The sequence below is a fragment of the Mesoplodon densirostris genome, chromosome 8 (genome assembly GCF_025265405.1).
Source record: "Mesoplodon densirostris isolate mMesDen1 chromosome 8, mMesDen1 primary haplotype, whole genome shotgun sequence".
NCBI classification, from domain to species: Eukaryota; Metazoa; Chordata; class Mammalia; order Artiodactyla; family Ziphiidae; genus Mesoplodon; species Mesoplodon densirostris.
The window spans coordinates 41,032,426-41,057,201 of record NC_082668.1 but is presented as its reverse complement, the minus strand read 5'-3'; the positions used below and the strand labels follow the sequence as shown (position 1 = coordinate 41,057,201).

Sequence of the window (24,776 nt, the reverse complement as noted above, 5' to 3'; positions counted from 1 at the left end):
TTTTGTTACTATAGTGAAAATGAACAGGAACAAGCAAACGGGGGTTATAAAGATAATTCAAGTCTATAAATGCAGGCATGTAAAAAAAAATGTCATGAAAAGAGTGCAATTCGGGATTTTCAGAATAAATAATTCCCAGATGGGAATCCTAGCCCAGTTTTCCTTGGTTTTGTGTGAGAAATTAGGAAAGGGGCAATTCCTGGCTACAAACTTGAACCAGTCCCTAGGGTAAGGGGCCACTGCTGTGACTCCGCACTCCTGCCTGCCTGCCAGCATTCCCTTCCACCTTCCGTTCCTCCAGGGCACCCCATCCTCCCGCCCTCCCTCCCCCTAGAACACCAACAGCCCAGCTGCTCTGCCCCTCCCCCAGTGTTAGCCACTTCCCCAAGGGCTGCTCCAGAAGCTGCCTGACCTCTGGGTCAGGACATTCCCCTACTCACCCCCCACCTGCCCCCGTCAGATCTCAGAGTGGCCCAAAGCTGCAGAGAGGGATTTAGGGTCTTGCTGGGAACCTAACATCACCCGCAACTTTCCTTCAGTGGAAAAAACCTTTTGAATTCTACCCAACTCACTTAAAATTGGTCTTATGGAACATAATCTATTCCTAGCTTGGAGACTGCCTGTATATTAAATTTGACAACACAAACAAGAGTCAAATGATATAGTTAACTGAAAATATGATTTTCTTCAAGGGAAAAAATGTTTTTTAAAAAAGCGTGGGTTCCTATAAAAACTAATATCACAGAAAATCAGCTGAAGAAAAGTGTTGGAGAAAAAAATACTTACCATTCATGGTGATTGTCTACAAAAGCAGACATGGGACTTATTTGTACTGTGTATGTGTCATTGGCTGAATATTCAAATAAGCCATAATATGGGTTAAAGAGTTCTCTGGATACCAGGAAGAAAAACTCTCTGGAAGGTCCACTGTAATCCAGCCTTTAAAAAATTCACAAAAAGAACCACCAGTTATTTTTTTTTCTATTTATTAGGCACATTTTCTACAGTGCTCAACTTTCTACAGAACACTCCTTAGAAGTCTAATTATCCACATACCAGGATTGTCCAAAACATTGGACATTGAATGATCATGAGTCCTGATCTCAAACATGTTTTGACCCAAAATAATGTAATGGACATTTATATGGAGCATATCTAAAACTAAAGCTACATATCGGATAATGGATGAGATAGGCAGTATGCTAATAATTTGATTGTATAAATATGCAGAAAAAGGTAAATTGAAATGCCCAGAGCCAGGTTACGGGGAGAGAGAGTACAGTGGGAATGCTTTATTTAAGCAGGTTAAACCAGAGGGCATCAGCTACATACCATGGGACATGGAGTCCTCATGGATTTCTGAAACACTTTTAAATGGGGAAGGAAAGAGACTTTAGGGGATTGGTGAGAGGATATTACAGATACAAGGCCTCCTAGGGAGATCAGAGGCAAAAGATGGAATGATGGGGTTCACGTGAAAACTTTAAATTATAAAACGCCACGGAAAATTATAAACAAGAAAAGTGAGGGTGTCTAAAGCTTCCTCGGTAAGGTATTTGGAGAAGAGGCTGAAACTCCAGCGCCTGAACTACAGTGTAAATTCCATTTTACTTACAAAGACATCAGGGTCAAAGTAAAGTTTGAGAAATGATTGTGTGAGGTTTGAGGAATGACAAGTGGCCAACAATGCTGAGAGCAAAAAACACAGCAAAGAGGAGTTTGCAATAAAGCAATCTGATATGCTCAATTTAAAATGAAAAATGTAAAGTACATCTACCCTATGATAAAAAGTTTACACAAGCGTTCAAAGACAGGAAGGAATTCTGAAGGGGGAATGAAAGCTACAGATAAGTTGGGGTGGTGGGATTTTATAAGACTTCCTTTGTTCACTCTATTTTTTTTTTTTCTCTTATGGAATTTCCTCCAGTGGGCATTACTGTTTTTTTTTTTTTTTTAATGACAAAGAAATCTTCTGAGTCTTGTGTGGTGATGGGATTGTGTGATAGAGAAAAGCATCCTATTATAGGTAGAAGAGGGAGTTGGAATCCTAGTAAGAAAAATGAAATGGCTTTTATATGTCTTCGACAAGAGTTTAATAGAATTTACTTAGAACAGACCTCAGCTATCCACCTAACTACTTTCTCAATTTTTGCGATATACGCACTGTCATTTCCTTAATATTTCTAGCTTTACTTGCTTTTCCAATGTAGCCTTGTCTTATACAATATTGATGGAATTATGATGTGCTAGCTTTATATCTTTTCTAATACACATTAAAAGAAACACATAAATATTAAAATTTTAAAAGTCAGTCTATGTAATAGCTACAATCATCTCACACCTCACCAGTCCACACTGCACTTTGGGAGATATGAGTGTAGACTGACAAGAAACCTATGTGTACAGAAAAATGCAAACACAGCAGACTCTCAAGGCCAGAGAGGCCTTAAGGTGACATGACAGAACAGCCTTCTGGGGCAGCTGAATATACTGTGGCTACCAGGAAGCGTGGGACTATGCTCAGATCACCCTGGGGGGGGGCTCCCAAAGCAGCCCCCCGGCTGCCTGCCAGGTACAGTGACGCAGGCTACCCCTCTCCGTGCCGAGACCAAGGCAGCGTCTCGTGGCTTCCTTCCACTGTCCCATTTGTGGTCTCTGACACCACCAAGAACAAGTAGAATACTTTTTCCACTTGAACGTTCTTCACATACTTAGAGGTTTTCTTTCAACAAATATCTGAGTGCCTATTATGTTTTGGGTATTAATCTAGATGCTAAAGATGTACATTTTTTTTCAAAAGTCATTTTCTACAAGAACTCTAAGTTCAGCAGTTTCCATAGCCTTGGTCCCTGCCCCCTCCTCACTCATGAACACAGACACTTCTTTCAACCTCCTCTCAAGGCAGGGTAGGGAATTCCCTCACCACACTGGTCCTCTGCTCTGGACACTCTCCAGGTGTCAAAGTCTGACCTAAGGGGCGGGGTCTATGCTGACCACAACACTCAAGGTGTGGTCTCATTAGCAAAAACTTAGAAAGGGCTCTTGACCTCTCTTCCTGGACACTTTCCCCCACTAATGCAGCTTAATGTCACTCTGCCTTTTGGGGCAGTCACTTGACTTTGTTGACTCATCATGAACTAGTCATCAACTCAAACCTTTCACCTATGCTTCTTTACCCTAGGACTCTCCCATACTGTCTGCACGTCACTGTTTTTTTTTTTTTTTTTTTTTTTGCGGTACGAGGGCCTCTCACTGTTGTGGCCTCTCCCGTTGCAGAGCACAGGCTCCGGACGCACAGGCTCAGTGGCCATGGCTCACGGCATGTGGGATCTTTCCGGACTGGGGCACAAACCCGTGTCCCCTGCATCGGCAGGCGGACTCTCAACCACTGCGTCACCAGGGAAGCCCCTCACTGTATCTTTTTAAAACCTAAGTACTGGATGTTATGCTTTTCCTACTAAATTTCACTTTGTGAGACTGAGTTCATGATTCCAGTCTACCTGGATCCCTGTGGATGCAAAACATCTCTAAATTTCCTATCGATGGTGAATTTCAGACCCCTGTGTCTATTCAGAAACAGAGAATGCCATCAATGGTATCTGAGCAGTCATTTCGCCCATCCCCTCATTTCACTGAGAAGACTGGGGCTGAAGGAAATCATTGACTTGTATCAAATGAAAGCTGCAGTGGAGGATCCAGGTCTTGACACCAGTTTCCTGATCCCAAGTGTAATGTTCATTACTCCTTACAGCTCACCCTTCAATAAATTTTAAACAACGTTGCTTATGGCAAACTATGGCCTGAGGGCCAAATCTGGCCCACCCCCTGGCTTTGTAAATAAAGTTTTATTGGAACACAGCCACGCCCATTTGTTTATGTGTTGTCTGGGGCTGCTTTCCTGTTATGATGGCAGAGTTGAGTAGGTGCAACAGGGAATGTATGGTCTGCAAAGCCTAAAATATTTACTACCTGGCCCTTTACAGAGAAAGTTTGTCAACCCCTGCTACAGAAGAAAGTAGGAGGAAAATGCTGCTTTATTAAAAAACCTGACTTACCCTAAACCCTCTTCTTTACTGAGGATCACTTCAAGGAAAGATAAAATGACAACGATACCCTAGGGTGTATGCAACCTCCAGGAGGGTTGCACACACCCTAGGGTGAGACCTGTGAGTGAGCCCTGGCCTGCAGGGTCCCTGCTCTGCAGAAGCCCTCAGACATAATCAAGGCACACGAGGATAAGGGTCACAGACAGCTGAAACATGAGCCAAACACTCTGTGAGTCAGTTTTCTTACAAAGAGACAACTGGTATAAGTAAAATGGGTTTTTAGCTGCTTAAAATTAAACAGTGGCATTCAGTTAGAAACAGCAGGTTTTCACTGAGCTTCAGCTCTCTGTTTTAGTAATACCGCACTTAGCAGAGTGTCTTATGATTGTCTGCCTATGTGTCTGCCTCCCACCAGACACACATCTAAACTGTAACCCTACTGAGGGCAGGGACTATGTCTTTCTCATTTTTGGATCCTGAGTACTTAGCCTGATACATAGGAGGGGATCAGTTTATATTGTTGAATCACTGAGTGGAGCTGTCTGATGCTCTCTAAAGGAAATCAATACAATTTACATTGTTATTTCACATCTAGCGGAGTGAACAGTTTTGCACAAGTCTGCCTTATATTCAATGCATTAATAGGCCATGCCAGTCCTTAAGAGACAACCCAATTAGCAAACACTGTCAGAAATCGCTCAAGTGAATTATGCTTAGAAAGCTTGCTCCTTGTCTTTTCCAAGTCTAGTATCTTCTAATATGGTAAAGTTTGTTAAAACAACAAAGATGGACCTCACTGATTGGTTCCTTTTTCATGATGATAACTAAATCTGGCTAAAGATACAATGAATGTTCCCTGAGGAGTTAAGCTGACAAGTAAAACTCCTTTTTTCCCAAGAGAGAACAAAGCTAGCAGCTCCTCTAGGAGGGAAATGTATCTTCCTCAACTGCTCAGGCTTTTATCTGCTGTTTTTTAACTCTAGCAGCACTGATAGAGTCAGTCACTCTAAAGCCAAGACAGTTTTTAAAGTTTGATTTGATTATAATCTGAAATTTAGAACCGCATATCTGAGGGCAGGTTGTTGACTACACATTACATATGTCTACCTAATTCAATAAGACGTGTCCCAGCAGGATACCTTATGCATGCACTTCCTGTGTTAGCAATCTTCCGTATAAATAGTTAATATGACTCATATCACAGGGCTCATTTGTTACATTCCTGTTCTGCCAGTTAGGTTGGTTCCACAGCTAAAGACTTGGCATGGAAATAATGAAACTCCGGACAACGGGTGTGTAGCCACACAACAGCTGCATCTGAGGCCATTTCGGAATAAGCACAGATGTCCTTAGGGTGGCAATGTCATTTTGAGCCCCATGAAGTGCTGATAAGGCATTTTAAACACCATCCCGTTGCTGGGCTGACACCACCCGAGTTGTTAGTAGCAGCCAATATTTGTTAAAATAAATAGTTTTATTCTCCTGTTTTTTACAACTGAAATTTACCAAGTATTCCAAAGGAAGTAGACTATAAAATGAAAGAGGATGGTGCCATTGGGAAGTCTCACTATCATTTCCTACAAGTTTTCTGGACGACTCTGCTTTCTTCCAAGTTGGTTCAGGCACAAATGGCCTATACACCTGATTCAGCCTCAGATATTTATAGCAGCAAGGCTTTGGTTCTTGAGCCACTTAAGAAGCCCTGATGGGTGAGTAAGGAATTTTGTGAGCAATTAGTATAACAAAGTTTTACCTGGTGATACCAAGCCAAAGCCTAGATACCGAAGCACCCTTCTCCAGCATGGTATGGATCAGTTAGGTTATCCTGCAAGTGTCTGTTTTTAGAAGAAAACAAGCAGCACCATAAAGTTCCACTTGAAGCTTTACAAATTTCTGAGGAATAAATGATCAAGCCCAGGACCCCAAACAACTTCTAGATCAGTCAGATGTTAAGAGCTGCTGGTTTTTTTATAAGCAGGGACCCAAGAAAACCTTTCAGATCTCATCCTCCCTAGTTGCTTTCATTTGTCTAAGTAGAAATATCACAGGAAGAGCGTACCTGTTCTTAAACCCCCAAACTAAAACTGTTTGCACACATCCCCTCCCTAGCCCAAGTGTGGCTTTGCAAGACAGATGACTAATGCCACGTCAATGGCACCTTACATATAATGAACTCATTCTTTCCTAAAGAAAGGTGCCTTTTATAGAGCTGGCCATGGAGAAAAAAAAAAGAGGCGAGGCAATCACAGTGCAAACATCCTCTCTTTATCCAGGCCATTATTTCCTTACTTGTTTTGGGTACTAAGAAGTGAATGTACACCTGAAACTAACACAATATTGTAAATCAACTGTACTTTAATAAAAAATAAATAAAAAGAAGTGAATGGCCCCAAATGTCCCATCAGAACACGATAGTCGGCCTAGCTAAGTTTTGACACCACACATTTAGAAGAAAATAATACACTGGAGAATATGCGGTATTCTACTGGCTCCCTTCCTGAAGAAGCAACTTCTAGGCGGACAGAAGCACAACAGAAAGAGGCAACTAGAGTCTGCAATTTCCCACCACACTCAGTCAAGATGACTCAGTTTCCAAGCTCTTCCACCACTGCTGTCTTCTCCTCTTCCCCACTTTGCAAGAGCAGATAACCAACTTACGTTGGGTGGAAATTTTAATGACTAGAACAAAACCTTGAGCGCTGACCAAATTAAACCACAGTGGTTTGCTTAGAAACCGTCTGCTTTTCAAAAAAAAGCCAAGTATAACATGCAGCATTATTTTAGCGAGATATAATAATTAGCTGTCAACTAGTATATTTACATTAATAGGTTCTAGATATATTTTTGTATTTTTTTTTCTTTTTTTTTGCGGTACGCGGGCCTCTCACTGCCGTGGCCTCTCCCGTTGCGGAGCACAGGCTCCGGATGCGCAGGCTCAGCGGCCATGGCTCACGGGCCCAGCCGCTCGGCGGCATGTGGGATCTTCCTGGACTAGGGCACAAACCCGTGTCCCCTGCATCGGCAGGCGGACTCTCAACCACTGCGCCACCAGGGAAGCCCCATTTTTGTATTTTTAATTGAATACAGGCATCTCTACTATTCTGGGGTGAATTCTACCTCACGTGGAATTTGTAGTCGTCCTGTAAACTTATGACTATAACATTTCCCATTGTTTCTCTTGACTCAGCTCTTCCATTTCAGGAACAACCTATATATCATGTGTCAAGACCTACGCAAAGAAACATCTTAAAGGAGAGCTGAAGTCTCTTAGTGAATCTGCTACTTCACACCTTTTTGGAGGACAGGCAGACGCATTATTCTTAAAAATAAATCCTTTTCTCTTTATGCCCTCACTAATCTATTATAAATAAAGACCCTGATTATGACAGGTAGAAAATACAAATCAGTGAGATGGTATCAATAAGAATTGCAAAGTATTATTCCCTCACAGATAACAAAGTTGACTTTAGCAACACAAAATAATACTCTATACATACCAATACCTCTACTAATTCCTTCCACAGAATTAACTGTATCTATATACTTATTACTCTCCTGACCTCAAGTGCAAAAGGAAGTATACACATACCAAAAATTACCCTGGTGGCAATCACTCATCAGACAGCAAAGAAATAAGAAAAGTTGTTCAGGGGGAAACATTCTCACAATCTCCCCAAATCCTGACTCTATGCTTTCTTTAATAAACGTTCTATTTTAGATTAGTTTTTGATTTATAGAAAAGTTACAAAGATAGTAGGGAGAATTCTTATATACCTCACACTCAAGTTTCCCTCTTATCAACATCTTACATAAGTACAGTACATTTGTTACAATTAATGAACTGATATTGATACATTATTAACTAAAACCCATACTTTAGTCAGATTTGTTTCGTTTTTGCTTAATGTCCCTTTTCTGATCCAGGATCCCATTCAGGACACCACATTACATTTAATTGCCATGTTTCCTTAGGTTCATCTTGGCTGTGACAGTTTCTTAGATGCTTTTGGTTTTTGATGACCTTGACAGTTTGAAGGGGCACTGATAAGGTAATCTTGTAGAATGTCCCTCAATTTGGATTTATCTGATGTTTTCTCCTGATTAGACTGGTGTTACATGTTTTTGGGAGGAAGACAATAAAGTGTCATTCTCATCACATCATACCAAGGGTACATACTATCAATAGGATATATCACTGTTGATTTTAGATTTTAGCCTTGATCACCTGGCTGTGTGTTTGTCAGGCTTCTCCACTGTAGACTTAACTTCTTTTTCCCCCTTTCATACTGTACTGTTTGGAAGAAAGTCACTACGTGCAACTCACAATTAAGGAGCAGGGAATTATGCAGAATTATTTGGAAATCTTCTGCACAAATTTGTCTATTGTTATTTATTTATTTATTCAATTGTGTATTTATATCAGTATATAGATATTTATTTTATTTATATCAGCATATAGATATTTATTTTATACTTTGGGGTTCTAATCCAATACTACTTTATTTTGTTGCTCAAATTATTCCACTTTTGACCACTGGCAGCTCTTTCAGTTGGTTCTTGTGTCCCTTTGACATCACTGTGAGCTGTCTGAGCTCCTCTATACTTTCTGGCACAAGATGCTTTAGGTGCCGTCTTGTATATTTCCTGCCCCAGTCCTAGAATCACCCATTTCTCCAAGGAGCCCTAGTCCTTTTTATTGAAGAATGATATTGCAAGCCAACATCTGGGCACTAGGCATATACGTTTTTTAATACCTATTACTAGAGCTAGACATGAAGAACTCACAAAATGACACATTTTGAGGGCATTAAAATTAATGAAGGAAAAGTGACCAGAAAACTTTCAGCTCCATTTCAGAATTCCACAGAAAAACCTAGGTAGCTTTTCTCTTTGGGTATTTATTATAATTCAGAAAGAAATGTTATGATCTTTAATTTTAATGTAGTAAGATGACTAAGGCTAAAATAACTTCTTAATTTTATGTTGTTTTGAGGTTTCAATTTTTTAGCAAGCATACTGCGTTAATCTTTCAAAATAGTATTATGTATTCCCAATGCCTTAATAGCAAAATAAAGTCTATATTTAATCATCTATATGTATGATACTGACATGATAAAGCCATGAGACCAGAAGTTATCTGGCCCCATTCCAGTTTCAATAAACCATATGCAGAGGGGCCTGATTAAGAGATTGTCCCTGAGGGCTGAGGTCACACCTCAAAATATCCTCCCTCTTATTTTCCTTCTGGGGTTACAGGAAGAAGACAAGAAATGGAGGCAGGAAACATTTGGACATTAGTGGCAATTAAATAAGTTTCAGGCCCTACTCTGCCTGGGCCTCCTGCTAGGAATGGATGTCAGTCAAGGTCATGGGGAGACAGCTTTAGGATGATCAAGCATGATAGCAGCTGTGCTATTCAAACCTAAGTACCATGGTTTCCAAAGACTCCTGCCTACATCTCTGAGATCTCAACAAACTGTGGTCCAACAAAGAAGAAAGGCAGCTGGAGTTCTGGGGGAGGAAAAGTATTCTCATCCAAACCAGACTGGTTATGTAAGGAAATACCTGGAATCTCATGCATACCTGTGATTAGGCTAAAAACATTTGCCTTCATTTTCAATTGCGCACCTGCATCTTTAAGACAACTAACAAAAGCTAGAAGTCCATTAAGGCTTGTCAGCAACAAAAGGCTCAAGTCTCAGGCAAGCTTCTCAAACTTTGTCACATTATATTGTTTTCCCATGTAACATTTTACTTTAATCTAGTCACAGCTGGGAGACTATACAACACTATATGTGACAAGAGAAGTTATCAGTCACTAGCCGGAATAGTGAAAAGATCCATGGGTAGGAAAAAATTCAGATAGATCAGAGTTCAGGAGTGTTGCCTAAATCTCAGTGCTGGTCTAAGAATCCTGGATGGAAGACAAGAGGCCTAATTTTAAATCTCAATTTTACTATTATCTAGTTCTACTAGCACATGTAAATTATTTTATACTTTGACAGCTCCATTTCATCAACCATAAACCAAATGGCTGAATTTGTTGAATATTATTGCTACGATTCCATAATCTAATATACTTTATTCCTGGGCAAGACTGAGAGGGGTAGCCTTAAAATGATCCAAATCAACAGCAGTTAAGGAGTGAAAGAGAAGACAACCAGAGTTCAGACAATCATGTGGTATTTTTAAAATTCACTCTAGTGATGTCTACAAAGAAGGTGCTGAGACTCCAAACCTAAACCTGAAATGAGGAAAGAGTAAGGGGTCTAGGAGACATGAGAGCTGTCATCTTCTGAAGAGTCATAAAACCACCCTTATGCCTATTTGAATGCAATAAACTCCGTGTAGGAGTCTTTACTCGTTCATTTCCTAACTTTTATCTCTATGAGCACACTCATGGAAGAGTCATAGAAGGCTGGACTCTGTTTATGGCAGGTAGTTATTTTGGTAGGTGTGCCAAAGAAAGAGAAAAAGTGGAGACAGAGAAATAAGAACAAAGGCCCAAGAGATACTGCTGGGGAGATTTCCAGGTAGAACAGAAGGATTCTTCTTTTTTTCTTCTTTTTCTATCTTTTTTAAATTGAAGTACAGTTGACATATAATATCATTTTAGTTGCAGGTATACAATGTAGTGATGCCATAATTTGATACATTGTGAGATGGCCACCACTGTGAGTCTAGTTACCATCTTGTCAGCATACAAAGTTATTACAATGTTATTGACTATATTCCCCTTGCTGTACATTACATCCTGTGACTTATTTATTTTACAAATGGAAGTTTGCGCCTCTTAATCCCCTTCTCCTATTTCGCCCATCCTGCATCCTCCTCATGCCCCCTACTCTCTAGCAAACACCAGTTTCTAATTCGTGATTCTGAAACTGAGCTTATTTAACAGGTGAAGTACGATTTACTTAGTATTCCTGTGCACATAACAAGATCATAGATGTTAAAATGCAATTCCTTGCTTTTTCAAATCTCAAAGCCCATGTTTTGAACCCTCTTACACTGTTGGTGGGAATGTATATGGGTAAAGCCACTATGGGAATCAGTAATGAAGGTTCCTCAAAAACTAAAAATAGAGTTGCCATATGATCCAGCAATCCCACTCCTGGGCATATACCCAAACAAAACTCTAATTCAAAAAATATACATGCACCCCCATGTTCATAGCAGCACTATTCACAATAGCCAAGATATGGAAACAACCTAAATGTCCTTCGACAGATGAATGGATAGAGAAGATGTGGTATATATATATATATATATATATATATATATATATATATATATATATATACACACAATGGAATACTACTCAGCCATAAAAAAGAATGAAACGATGCCATTTGTAGCAACATGGATGGACCTAGAGATTATCATACTAAGTGAAGTCAGAAAGAGAAAGACAAATACTATATGATATCACTTATATGTGGAATCTAAAAGATGATAGAAATGAACTTATCTACAAAACAGAAACAGACTCACGGACATAGAGAACAGACTTGTGGCTGCCAGGGTGGTGGGGTTGGGGGGAGGGAGGGATAGAGTGGGAGGAGCTTGGGGTTAGCAGATGCAAACTATTATATAGAGGATGAATAAACAACAAGATCCTACTGTATAGCGCAGGGAACTATATTCAATATCCCGTGATAAACTAATGGAAAAAAATTTTAAAAAGAATGTACATATATGTATAACTGAATCACTGTGCTGTACAGCAGAAATTAACACAACATTGTAAATCAACTATACTTCAATAAAACAAACAAACAAACAAACAAACATGTTTTCCCTTTGAGAGAAAGAGTTACAGAGAGAAGAAACGAAACTAAATTTCTGCTCTCAAAAATGATCTATAGTTATGAGTTTTTACCAAAGAATTTCTATGTCAAATGATTTAAAAACCAAAGGAAGCTTTTAAAAAAAAAAACTGAAAGGTTTAAGTGTATGAGAACAGCATTTTCCGTCAGAAGGATTTCCTGTTTCAGGCAACCGCAGGGGACAGTGTGGGGAAACATCCTCCGGCAGCCACAGCCTGTGCTTCACAGGCCACTTCTCTGAGCTACTCACCCTTCCTCCCCAACAAATGTGACGTACAGCTTATTTCTCTGCAGGTCTTTTCTGGAGTAGCCCATAATCTGATTAAAAGCATCTTCGAGCAAGTGATCTCTTCTGATAATTAACCTGTCCAGAAAAAGACAATTTGAAAAATACAGATTATTTCCTAATCCTTATCTTTCCAGAACTGGGCACTTGCCATTTAATTTCCACTTACCACAATTAACTAGGGGAAAAGTGGAGTGGCTTACTATGATTGCTGTCTGCAATAAAGCACACATTTGTCTGTAACTCTTAATAGCACTAATAAAAGTTACACCAGAGAATCATTGGTAAATAGAGCACCCCACCTAAGACCTGTAAAACCAATGCAAGAGTCCTTTCTGAATGGTCACATCAATTTATCCCAGAAGGAAAATGATTAAAAAACAACACACACACACAAAACATTTGTTTAGGAAAGGAAGAGCAACCCTAGGAGGTAATGTTTTAAGCTTGAATGCACCTAGGAATTCAATTCTTAAGTACCTAGAAAGATAACAGTGAGAACAAGGACAAAAAAATTCTCAGTGTCCTCCAAAGCAGTGGAGTTTACTGTTGTGCTTAGTTTTTTGTTTTTTTTTTTTGCAGTACGCGGACCTCTCACTGTTGTGGCCTCTCCCGTTGCGGAGCACAGGCTCCGGACATGCAGGCTCAGCGGCCATGGCTCACAGGCCCAGCCGCTCCGCGGCATGTGGGATCTTCCCGGACCAGGGCACGAACCCATGTCCCCTGCATCGGCAGGTGGACTCTTCAACCACTGCGCCACCAGGGAAGCCCTGTTGTGCTTGGTTTAAGTTTAAAATTAAGTGAATCTTGAGATTCCCTAAGTGATAGGTACAAATGAATGATGCTGGTGGTTGATTAATCTACTTGTGACAATGACAATTTAAGTCACCCTTAAACAGGTGTCAATTTGCCCTTAATGCAAATAGTAATGGAAAGGGAGATGATAGGGAGGTTGAAGGTATGAAAGCTTGATCAGCAAGACCTTAATAAGTGAAGCTCAGAGAGGTACGGTGTTTGGGGAGGGTTGATGTTTTCGAGGGTGATGAAAGGGGAACCTGTGAGTTCAGATGAGCAAGACCTGCATGGGGAGCAGTGAGCCGTGTGCCTGTTGGGCTGGGCAGTTCTCTCACACACCCGGGTCCCGACGCTTCTGCAGTCAGACCCCCCTCCTCTGTTCTCTCTCAAGTGGCATAGTGATCTCTAGTGGGGACATGGGACAGGGGTGGAGGTGGGGCTGAAGGGAGTATGGGTAAGTAGGAAATTCAGATAATTCTAGGCCAAACAACATGATGATGTTTCAATTTCCCCATTTAAAGGGAGGTGGATAAAGACATGCAGAAACAGCATTCATGACATATTCCGTTGGACAAGTTAAGCTTACTTCACAGAAGGAAACAGAGCTGAGCAGTAGTCCTACACTCAGGTCAGCCCAGGAGACAGCGACGTGCAATACAAGACACTGTGACAGCCTTATATCTAATGAATGTGCAATAAGTCAACAAAGAGGTACTTTTCAGGAGAACAAAATAAATCAGCTTTTAATTTTGCCTTATTTTTATGTGAAACATGGTCGTCTCTTTCCTGTCTGTTTTAAAACCTTAAGTTTAATTGTGCTTAATTCAAGAACTATGTTTTAGATGATCCTGTAATTCACACATGCCAAAATAACTATGCCGACTAAAACGAAGGCTGGTCATCCCTGATCAATCCACTTCCTACATTCCAAATTGCATCCCATCTTTTCACCATCTACAAATCCTGGGGTTTGTATTATTTTGACTTACTTTAATTTCCCTGGGCCTTGTCCATATCCTTTAGTCTCTAACTTCCTGTAAAAGTTTCTTAGTTTGGCTTCAAAGTCTCGCTTGTAAGGGGCTGGAGCACGGGCATTGGCACGCTGAGTACCTACAACAAACCACGAAGAGACAAGGGTGTGGATTTGTGCGATGTCCTTAGATTCATCACATTACCATGAAAAATATTACCATGGGGCTAAGACCACAGTTAACAAGTAAAAGGAGGCAATACTTTTAGGTCCCTGCACTTTTCACCTCTCCAAGTCGAAGGCTATCACAGAGCTTAACCAGGATCTTAAGATGTCTTCTTTGTGGCCTTCAAATCCTGTTTGAAGAGTTACAGTGGTGCCCATGTGTTAGTCAAATACGTTCCTCTTTTCAGTCCAAATCAATATGAGTCAAACAGTTACTCAGGCCTAATGGTAACTGTTCAGGGTGGAATATCTTTGCTTGCGGCTGAGATGATATCACAGCAATTAGACAGGAAGTTATAGTGTGAAAGTATGTGGTATGCAAAGCAAGAAGAGTGAGTTTCCATACTTGATGAAAAACCTACAACATTACATTTCATACCACAGGGTAGAATAATCTTGATTTGAAAACAGAATTCAGCCATAATTGCAGAAGGCACATGTCTCCTGGTTATTCAGAGTAAAAATACTGTGATTTGTTGCATTCTTAATATATGCCAAGTACTGTAATTATTTACAGATTATCTAAAGATGTCATGTCATTACATGTCATTACATGTCAATCCACGGCAAGCATCATTAATAAAATATAAAGGCAACATAGTTTGTTCCTCTTTCCATAGAAAAATCTGGTTTTGTGTCACACGGTGACTAACCAACAAGCCGGGATACAAAACTGATGATGAATATGGGAATCAGCGCCATGACAAAAACACTGGATGTTTCCAAGAAATATTTCACAACACAATCAAAGAAACCAGAAAACAAAGATTGTGATGTCTTGTGCATTACACACCATGTAAGCTCCTTAAATATATCTTTATGCATGAACCAACTAAGTGATGATTATTTTTTGCTAATACTGTGTTAGGTTCAGCAACAGACGCTCAGAATGGATAAGGTCGGGTTGCTGCAGTGGATATCTTGGTTGGGAAGACAGAAATAGAACATATCAAACAACTAGAGAATATTTAAGTCTTAAACTAGATGGTATACAAACTCTAAAGCAGAAGGAACAAAACGATAGCCCTGGGGCTATACCCAGCCCTATAGATCTATTTTGTTTGCCACACAATGTTCTAAAGGTTTTAAATTAACTGCCAACATTTAAAAATTAGGAGATTTCAAGTAGAAAAAAAAGCCCTGATTTCTCGCGAAAATCAGTTGGGAACTCTTGCAACAACTGGCTTGCATTTCCCTGGGGCTACAGAGGGCAGCTGCCCATTAGGTGAAGCACGTGCTCTCCACGGTGCCACTGCCACTCAGTGAGGGTGCATCTGAGATCAGTGTTATAGAAAAGTAACAGTAAATGAGGATAAGCAGAGATCAAAATGGAAAAGACTTCAGGGAGGAGATGTTATTGGAACCAGGCCTTACAAACATGGGAGAACTACAGTCTATACTGGGGCAGGGCAGCAAGAGGTGGAATAAGCATTGCCTGCAGGTTCAGAAGACACAGAGGAGACCCCACTAACCTAGAGCAGAGGGGGAGTGCTAGGACGTAAGTAGGAAATTAAATTGGTCAGAAGTTTGGTATGAAATTATGAGACGAATTTTTAAAAACCTAGCTGAGAAGTGTGAGCGTGATGCAGCAAGCAGTGGGAAGCCTTTATGGGTTCTTCAGCAAGGGAATAACAAACAAGGGGTGTTTTATTTCAGAAATGATTTTCAGAGTGGATTAAGGGCGGGAAGGAGGAAAGACCTAGTTAGTAGTTGAAGCAATGGAGGCCTGAGGGGATGAGGACTAGCCTGGACTATGGTGACTCAGAGGAAATTTTACAATGTGAAATAAGAATTGGTAAGAGTAGATAAGTAAGGAAGAGGAGGAATAGGAAGCTCTCATGGTAATATAAAGCTTTTTAAACAATAACAATAGCTGTCATTTGTTGTGTCTGCTATGCATTAAGGACCATTCACTTTACAGAGAGGATCTTGGGAAATCCTCACAAGTCTAAGAAGCAGGCATTAGTATTATTATTGTCATCACCACTTTGTAACTAAGGAAACTGAAGTCATATGGCAGTGAATAGTAGATTTAGGATCTGAGCCAGGTCTGTCTGATGCTAAAGCAGCATGGGAAATGATGCTGGTGGACAGGAGCATATGAGGCTTTCTACATACTAAGCTGGAGAGGACAGCTGTTCAGGTGGATATACCTTGCAGACACTTGAAAATATAGTACTGGAGTTCCAGTGCGAGATCCGGGCCACACTTGTGGATTAAATGAGTTAGTGTATGTGTGGTATGGCACTTCACGCAGTGCCGGCTGCATAAGCAGCCCCATGTAAATGTTAGCTGTTATTGCTATTATCTGCATAGTTGTGAATACTAAACACATGGGGAAATGTACTGAGGTTGGGGAATGGAATTTAATAAAATGAGTTATTGATGAATAATATGTCCAGAGGTCTGTTGGCACAGTTATGAATCTTTTACCCAAAGAGCTAAGAGCTATGCCATAAAGGAAACAAATAAACTTGACCTTAAAAGGTCTGGGATGCAGAAGACTCCTAGGCAGTGGTTCTCAATCTTGACTGCACATTAGAATCACTTAGGGGGCTTTTAAAAATCCCAATATTCAGGCCACAGCCAGGACATATGACATCAGAATCAGTGGGGGTGAGACCCAGACATCAGTGTGTCATGCAGCTCTCCAGATGATTGCAACGTGCAGCCAAGCCTGAGAACCATTATCTCCCACAAGAAGGTCAAAGGTAACCAATGAAACACCTGGGCATCATCCAGGGACCAACACAGGGGGAATACTTCCCATGTATTTGAAAGGTATCATTTGCAACGTGAAGGAACGTGATCTGCATGGACTCTGGGCTCCTCTCTTGGAAGGCTGAGGGACAGAGCCATGCAGCACAAGTCCAGTTAGACTGGCAGAATAAAGCTTTTGCTGCTGCAGTCTGAGTAACTGCAGACTACTAAACCCAGACAGCTCAGAAAGCAGCCATAATGAACAGCTTTCAAGAGCGTGATCATTGATGGGGAAGAGGAAAAACAGGAACAAAAGACCGAAAACCTTTCAGGACTCAAAAGAAACCCGATTCTTTAAGAGTTGATTACTTTTGAAAAACAGCACATATACTATTGCTATATAATTTGAGATGCTTAAAAGGATGTGGCAAATGCCATAACGCGTTCCATCAATATCAATACAGACACTTAATAAAAATTAGCTCTGACTCCTTTTAAGCTCTAGGTAAAGGAATTCAATTATGGAGACTCTGGAGACAGAAATTGTTAAATGCAAAAATTCTTTTGCCAATAGTTCTATTATGAAAAAATCATTTACACATTACATCATGATTTAAAAATTACAATAAATTATGCTGTTGGCCCTTGTCAAATTCTTAATGCAAGTCAGGTGCAGCTGCCAAGAAAATCCAGGGCAGAAACAATATTACTTCCACTTTGGAAATAAAAAATTATCTTGGAGACTGAGCTCACAGAACTAAGAACCATAACTGTAAGTGAAGTTCTAGAATATAATTCTCTTATAGAGAGAGTAATGACATAGCCTTTATGGCCTTAAAAAAGGAAGTCAGATACGAAAAGGTCAATGTTACATATAGGAAGTAATCAAATGAAAGGCTGGTTTTACGGATAGTCAGAATTATGTTAATTATTTATAGGAAAAAATTTCAGTAACAGATATTAGACTTTTTAAAAATCATTGCTAGGCAGGCCTAAAGTACTTCCATATAGTGTTACACTATTTCCACATACTGTTAAAACACTGCACAGTCACATACAAACTAAAGAATTCTACCAGGCAAAGGATTTCTTTTCTAGGTGATACTAGAAAAACCTTGGCATCAAACAGCTAAGAAGTCTGGGTCTTTTTGATGCTGGGTGTGCCACCCAGAACCCAGAATGCTCTGATGACTTGCTCTTGGTCTGCAATGGAGGGGGATGAAGCTCAGCCTAATTCAGCATGGTTCCTGGCCTATGTACTGGGATGGCTCAGAAGAGAATTTCTTTTCTGTTCACTTTCTAAAACAGATAAACTCTATGACATTTTTAAAACAAGAATTCCCTGTTACTGAATGAGAACAAATTATCAAGCATTATAATAATTTCTGGAAAACTTTGTCTTCTGGAACATAGATCAACAATGGAAATTAAGAAAAAAAACCAAAAAACAAACAAAACCTTAAAAATAGCTGGCACAAAGCACAAGCAAGGAAGTCCTGGCATTTTTGCTTTATTCTCTAAGAGTAATAAAAGGCCCTCAGGTCATTGTTTTGACCTTGTTGATGCTTCCATTTACCTACCATTTATTTATTTGATAATCTGATTTTTCAAATGTTGGCAAATTAAAAGCAGTTTATTAAAAGGGGAAAGCTGGAGGGCGTGCCAGTGACAGGCATCTTCTGAGAGCATTAGGGGTGGGAAGCAAGGGAGAGTAACAGCAACAAAAAACACAAAAATAAAAATACCTGTATATTGTGATAGAGATAGTACTTGGTTTTCCTCCAGTCTCTGGAATCATAACTCCCCCATGCCCACCTACCCAGAGAGCATCCTTCATTTGTACTGTTTGGTTCCTAGATCATCTCTGTGGGGCTTAGCAAAGAGAAGGGATACAACACTTTTTCTAAAAACAAGTATAAAGCTGCTTCAGAGACTGCGGGAAAGGGGAGGGACGGAAGAGGGAGAAGGGAGGGTGGGAGGAAGTCAAAGAAGGAGGAAGGGAGAGGAGGGAGAGAGAGACACTGAGAGAGAGAGAAAGGGAGGGGGAGATGGAGGGGGAGAGACAGTGAGGAGGAAAGGCAGGGGGAGGGGAGGGCAAGGAAGAGAGAATATTTGTGAAAAGAGCAGATGAGATAAGCGGCAGCTGGGATACTAAGACTTTGGAGGAAAAGAGGGGAAAAGAAAGTCCTAAAGGAGGTGCACTGTGTGTTGAGAGAAATAACTGCCCTTAAGACAGCCTCCAGCAAAGACCCACACAGCTCTTCAGTGCTCTCTGGGCTGTTTTACTTCTCGTGAGTGTGATCTGGTGCTCTACTGGCTTCCAGAGTGTCCAGTTCTAGTCAAGTTACAACAGCTCTGTATGCTGATCCCCCAGAAACCATGAAATATCCTCAAGGTACTGTGTCTAGGGAAGCAGGGAGAAGTATAATGTATTTATGAAAGAGTCTCAGCAAATGGTGGGTTAAACAATTTCTCAGATGTCTAATGTCACAGCTTTGGTCACGTGGAAAATTCACATAAGTAAGCACATCTCCAACAATATTAGATAAATTAGGTGTTCTTGCATTTCAATTCCTAGAAATGTGCAGCTACAAAAAGTCCTTAAATAAAATTCCGGGTCCTATATGCGGCATAATAAACCATATGGTAATTGGAAAGATCTTTTCCTTCTGGCAGAGCTAAGGTTGGGACTGGCATTATAATGGTCCTAGAAAAACAAACCTTCACATTCCAAAATTTTGACAAATCTTAGGTGAGGACTCTAACAGCTGCAAAAAGCAGCGAGTCCAAGTTTCCAAAGCCCCTCTCTCTCCTGCACTTGAAAAGACATGTAAATGGGCTTGGAATGAGGAAACGTATGGAAAGTTTAGCAGGTTCCTGGGTGTTCTGAAAGAAGATCATTAAAATTTATGATCGTCGTAATTTTTCCAATATTATTCTCAGACCACTAAAAGGGATGAAATTCTAGTCACAAGAAGGAGGATCAGACAACTTGAAAAAATCTGTTAGAAATGTTTTCATAAGAACTTTAGGAGTACTGGTAGAAGAGGCTATTTTACTCAAAGAAACAGAAGATTCCTCCACAGGGTAAATGACGCTGGTCCTGCCCTTGTTTCATGTGGAATTAGTTATAGTTACTTCCATTGATAGCAGGCTGTACATCCCGATTTCAAGATCAAATAAAGTCCACTGAAATAGAGTAGGCCAAAAATATGGAGATGATTCTTCCTGAAAATTAAAACCACCACAAACACTGCTAGCAATTTAAATATATTTGGGTTAGACATGTCTTTGGAAAACGTTTAACTCTCAATCTGCTTCCAGAATGCATTTATTACCACCATGGGTTACTTATGTACATGTGTGATGCTACTTGAAAAGAAGAAACTTAGTCACCATTTAGAATGTTCACAGAGTCTCAAAAGGATCCAGCAGATCACCGAGAGCACATGCCTTTCTTTGCAGGGCTCAGAAGGGACAGGATCCGGTGATCTACTTTTTCTCTAGGAGGAGGGGCCACAGAACAGGTTTGGAAAAGAGAGCTTTGACTGGGATGAGCAATACTCCTCAGAGCTTCATTCCTTTAGCCATAAAGCATGAGGTGAAGGGACAACCCACTGAAACCCCCTCGTAGGTTCTAGCTAAGATTAAGGCCCGTCAGAATGATTAAATATCTAGGCAGCCAGTTCTGCAAATATGAAATAGATTTATATATATCAGTTATTAGTGGTTCATATATTGACAAATTAGACTTCTCAGATTTCCAGAAAGAGAGAAAAAAGGGATAAACTAACATTTATTGGATGCTTGACATGTTTTAGGTACCAGGTGAGGCATTCTCCTCCAAATAACCATGGGAGGTGATTACTATCATTCCCATTTTAAGGAGAAAGAAATTCAAATTCAGGAAAGGAAGTAAACTGCCCAAAATCACACACAGTTGGTAAATGACCGAGGCCAGCTGTGAATTCCATTAATTTTTCCCCTACACCTTTACACTTACCCGTAGAGCCATATTATTTATTTTCTTTTCATTCTGTATCATCAAAATAAGTGTCCCTACTTTGTTCCAAAGTTGACCTGTGCTTTTGCCTCCAGTGTCCTGCCTTCCCATGGGCCTGTGCTGTGCTGACCACTGCTTCTTTGCCCCATTCAACAAACCACTTTCCTTCCACCCACACTATCTGACCTCTGCACACACATGCTCAACTTCCCCATCCTAAAATCCATTCCTTAATTCCTCTTCTCCTTCTAAGTACTGCCTTATTTTGCTTCACTTCCATATTTCATGAAGAGAATATTTTTCATGCCTGTTTTCTACTTTACATCTTCTAGCATCCTGTAACTGATAACATTTCAGTTCATGACCTATTAATTCATAGAAACTGCTTTGGCAAAGGCCACATATAACTTCATGATTTTCAAATCTAATGGCCTCTTCTCAGGCCTCATCCTTCTTGACTTCTTTGAACACCTGGCCCTGTTGGCCACTCCTTCCTTCTTGAAACATGGCTTCCCCGAAAAGCCTTTCCTAATTCTCTTCCAAAATCCACTGGCTCTCTCACTTTCACTTACACCCTCAGCCCCTCCCTTAAATATTGGAGTTGCTCATGTCACCATCCCCTATTTTCTCTTCTTTTCACTGACCTGTCCTCCCTACTTCCTCTGTCTACCCAATGGGCTTCAACTGCCGCCAGCACACCGGTATTCCTAGATGCTAACCTCCCCTGAGCTCCAAGACTCTGTTTCAGTTGTCTTTGGGTTTCCATCTCCAGTTGGATGGCCCAAAGATTCTTCAACAAAACATGTCTCAAACCAGCCTCCTTTCACCTCTCCCCTCCAGTCTAACCTTTTTCCTTTCTTGGTAAATGGTGTTACCATCTGTCTAGCAGTCTATGTGGTGAGAACCTTAGAATTTGCCTTGACTCTTCCCTATTTGGACTTAAAGTTCTAGGATCTCTACATCCAACATAGCCTTTGAATTAACTCCCTTTTCTCTATCACTGTTAGTCCAGCCCTTATCATGTCACCTGGGTTAATGCAACAGCCTCCCAGGTGGTTTCTCTAACTTTAGTCTCTCGTCTTCTAATACATCCTCCACATGGCCACCAAACTGAACTTTATAAAACAGGATATTCCTGGTTTGTAACTTTTCAGTGGCTCCACATGGAGTACAAAGTGGCCAACCAACTCTAGCCTATCTTTCCAACCTGAGCTTTGAGAACTTGCCTTTACTTGTATCTATTAATTTGTCCTAAACTACTTCCATGCTTCTGTGGCTTAGCTCATGCTACTCCTTAGAATGTCCTCGTTCCTTTGGTCCACCTGGTAAAATCCTATTCATCATTCTTCAAGTCTTCCCTTTATACCTGTTATCTTCACCTTTCCCCAAACACCCCACCCCCATCTTGAAGGAAGAATTGTTCCCACATCTGTGTTCCCACACATTTCTTCATTATGGGACTAAACACAGAGCTTTTGGAGTCACTTGTTGACTTACTGTCCCACCGTGTATTTTCAAAGGCAGTGACTGTATTATTCATCTTTGTAGAACCAGGGTCTAATTCAGGGCTTGGATCATAGCTGGATGCTCAATAAATCTCTATTAAATAAACAAATTAATAGACCTTTTTCTGTTTGTGGTATTCAGTTAGGCTGTAGCTTCACTATGATACCAATATATGAAAACAGGTGTTATATATCAGAGAACATAGAGCAGCTTTTAGTGACACATACGGAGTTTGGATTTCTATTAAAATAGTTTTAAATTCTGATAACTGCTACAGTGTGAACTATATATGGCTTATAATAAGGATAGATAGAGCTGATGTTCTGTCAACATCATGACTACCTTCCTTAAAAAAATAACTCATTTGCTAAGCTGCATTATCTACTATTTATTCATTCATCCATTCATTCCTCCATTCACACCATACCCCTTTCAAAAAGAATTTAAACTTAAAATTTTTAGTTAATTTCATCTATCAGCGTGTTCTACCCGCCCATGTATCTCTGGTCTTCCTACCTAATGCAGTTAGTAACTACTGAAGGGAAAAAAAAATTATCCAAGACCATTAAACTCATTCTAATTCTATAATATTTCTTGAAAATAGAGATTTCTCTTTATTATTCATTCAATCAATCTCCTAACTAGAACTTTTTAAATCCAAACAGCTAACATAGTATTTTGTGCCCTAATATATTCCAAGGTATATTAGGCACTACATAACATAATGAAAAGTAAATTCTACATCTGAGTATTTCATACTGCTAACATTTATCCTATTTTGGAATGTCATTATTTTCCTGTCAAAATAAATCCCCATGGAAACAAGCCAGTTTTAAGAGACAGGAAGTACCACAGAATATGTACCTGTGCCAACAGTACAGATGTACCCAAAGTGTTCCCTTACTGTCCTTTATGAGGACAGGGCATGTGACTTCAGGGCTCACTCCTCAGAGAAACTGCATGCAGCCGGTGGACTCACCTGGCGAATTCTGGGGAGAGGACACAGGAGAGCCACGTGGGGACTGACAGTAGCTGGGATGGAGTAAGGCATGTGGAGGCACATATGACATTATCTCTTCTTCAAATAAACTGGGGAAAGACAAGAAATAAAATGCATACTTTAGCCAAAGAGGTGGGTAAATGCCTTGTTTCCGCAATGAGTAAGTCGATCTCTCTGAGCAATTCCATCTGAGGTCCAGTTCACGTCCCAAAGAAAGCACCTGTCCCCGTTCTCCTGCAGGTAATTCGTGGGACAAAAACAGTTGGCTCTTGCATCTTTTGTGAAACCTGTGGTTATTTTCCTGTTTTCCTACCAACTTTGGACAGCGTGATCTCTATTTTGTTACTTTAAGTGAGTTTGAGTTTGCACGTTCATCTGAAAATAGCCTGGGTTTTTACGTCTAGGAATATGAGTCAAACACAAGAGACAATGTTTATGGAGGACCCATAGTAAATACACAAAGTATATTCATACCTTCATTCCAAGACACATACAACATGGTCTCAGCCTTCAAAGAGCTCGGGATTTCATTGGAGAATTAAAAGCAAAATAAAACAAAACACCTCTTAAATAATTACAACTGCTAAATAATAAGCTTCCTCATTTAGTCTGGCTTTGTAATGTTTTTCAAATGTGAGGATTTTGATGGTATTCAACCTAGTGTCTTCTTTCTCCTTCATACTGAAATTTCTGTTTCTAATACTCTCCTAAAAGATAGCAACCAGGGATCTGAGATCTTGGAATCCTAGACTTTTCATTAACTATTATGATAAAGAAATGTACTACTGATGATCAAATATACAAACACTTGACAAAATAGAATCAACAGTATAAGTAAGAGTACTTGTGTTTTTAAATTAAGAGTAGAAGTAGCTTTCCCTCAAACTTGGTCACATCTAGAAACCTGCTACTTGTTTTCAAAAAACATTGAGAAAAAGTGGCAACAGTTTAGTGTTGTGAAGATTTAAGGAAAGAACTCCTAAGGGTTATAGCACTGGTTTTCCACTGAGCTTATTTTGCCATTCCCCACACTCTATGGGACATCGCACAATGTCTGAGGACGTTTTTGGTTGTCGTAACTGGGAGACGGGGTGCTTTCGGCATCCAATGGGTAGAGGCCAGGATGCTGATAAACATCTTACAATGCACAGAATAGCTCCCTGCAACAAAGACATATCCAGCCCAAAATGTCAATACTTTTAAGGCTGAGGGACCCTGGGTTACAGCAATGCAATAACAACTTGATAATTCTTTCTCTGGTTCTTCATTCACCTGCACACGTCTGCTAAACCACTATAAACCGCTATCACAAAAACATTTTTAGAGACCACAGTTTCTTAAGCCATATTTCCACTTTAAAACTATAAAAGTCAAAAGATTTAGAAACAGAAGCAATAAGTAATTGTATTTGTAATA

At 40.1% G+C, this 24,776-nt stretch overlaps 1 protein-coding gene across 7 annotated transcripts in view; it reads right to left on the bottom strand.

Annotated features, from left to right (window-relative positions):
* The window catches only part of HECW2 (HECT, C2 and WW domain containing E3 ubiquitin protein ligase 2), a 404,779-nt gene that overhangs the window by 29,250 nt on the left and 350,753 nt on the right, over positions 1–24,776 (bottom strand). For all 7 annotated transcript variants that reach the window (XM_060105711.1, XM_060105717.1, XM_060105714.1 and 4 more), the window contains 4 exons: positions 23,340–23,449; positions 13,946–14,066; positions 12,126–12,239; positions 787–939 (listed from right to left, as the gene is read on the bottom strand). In XM_060105711.1, coding sequence (XP_059961694.1) covers positions 787–939; positions 12,126–12,239; positions 13,946–14,066; positions 23,340–23,449 — 498 coding nt within the window. The remainder of the gene's footprint in view (positions 1–786; positions 940–12,125; positions 12,240–13,945; positions 14,067–23,339; positions 23,450–24,776) is intronic.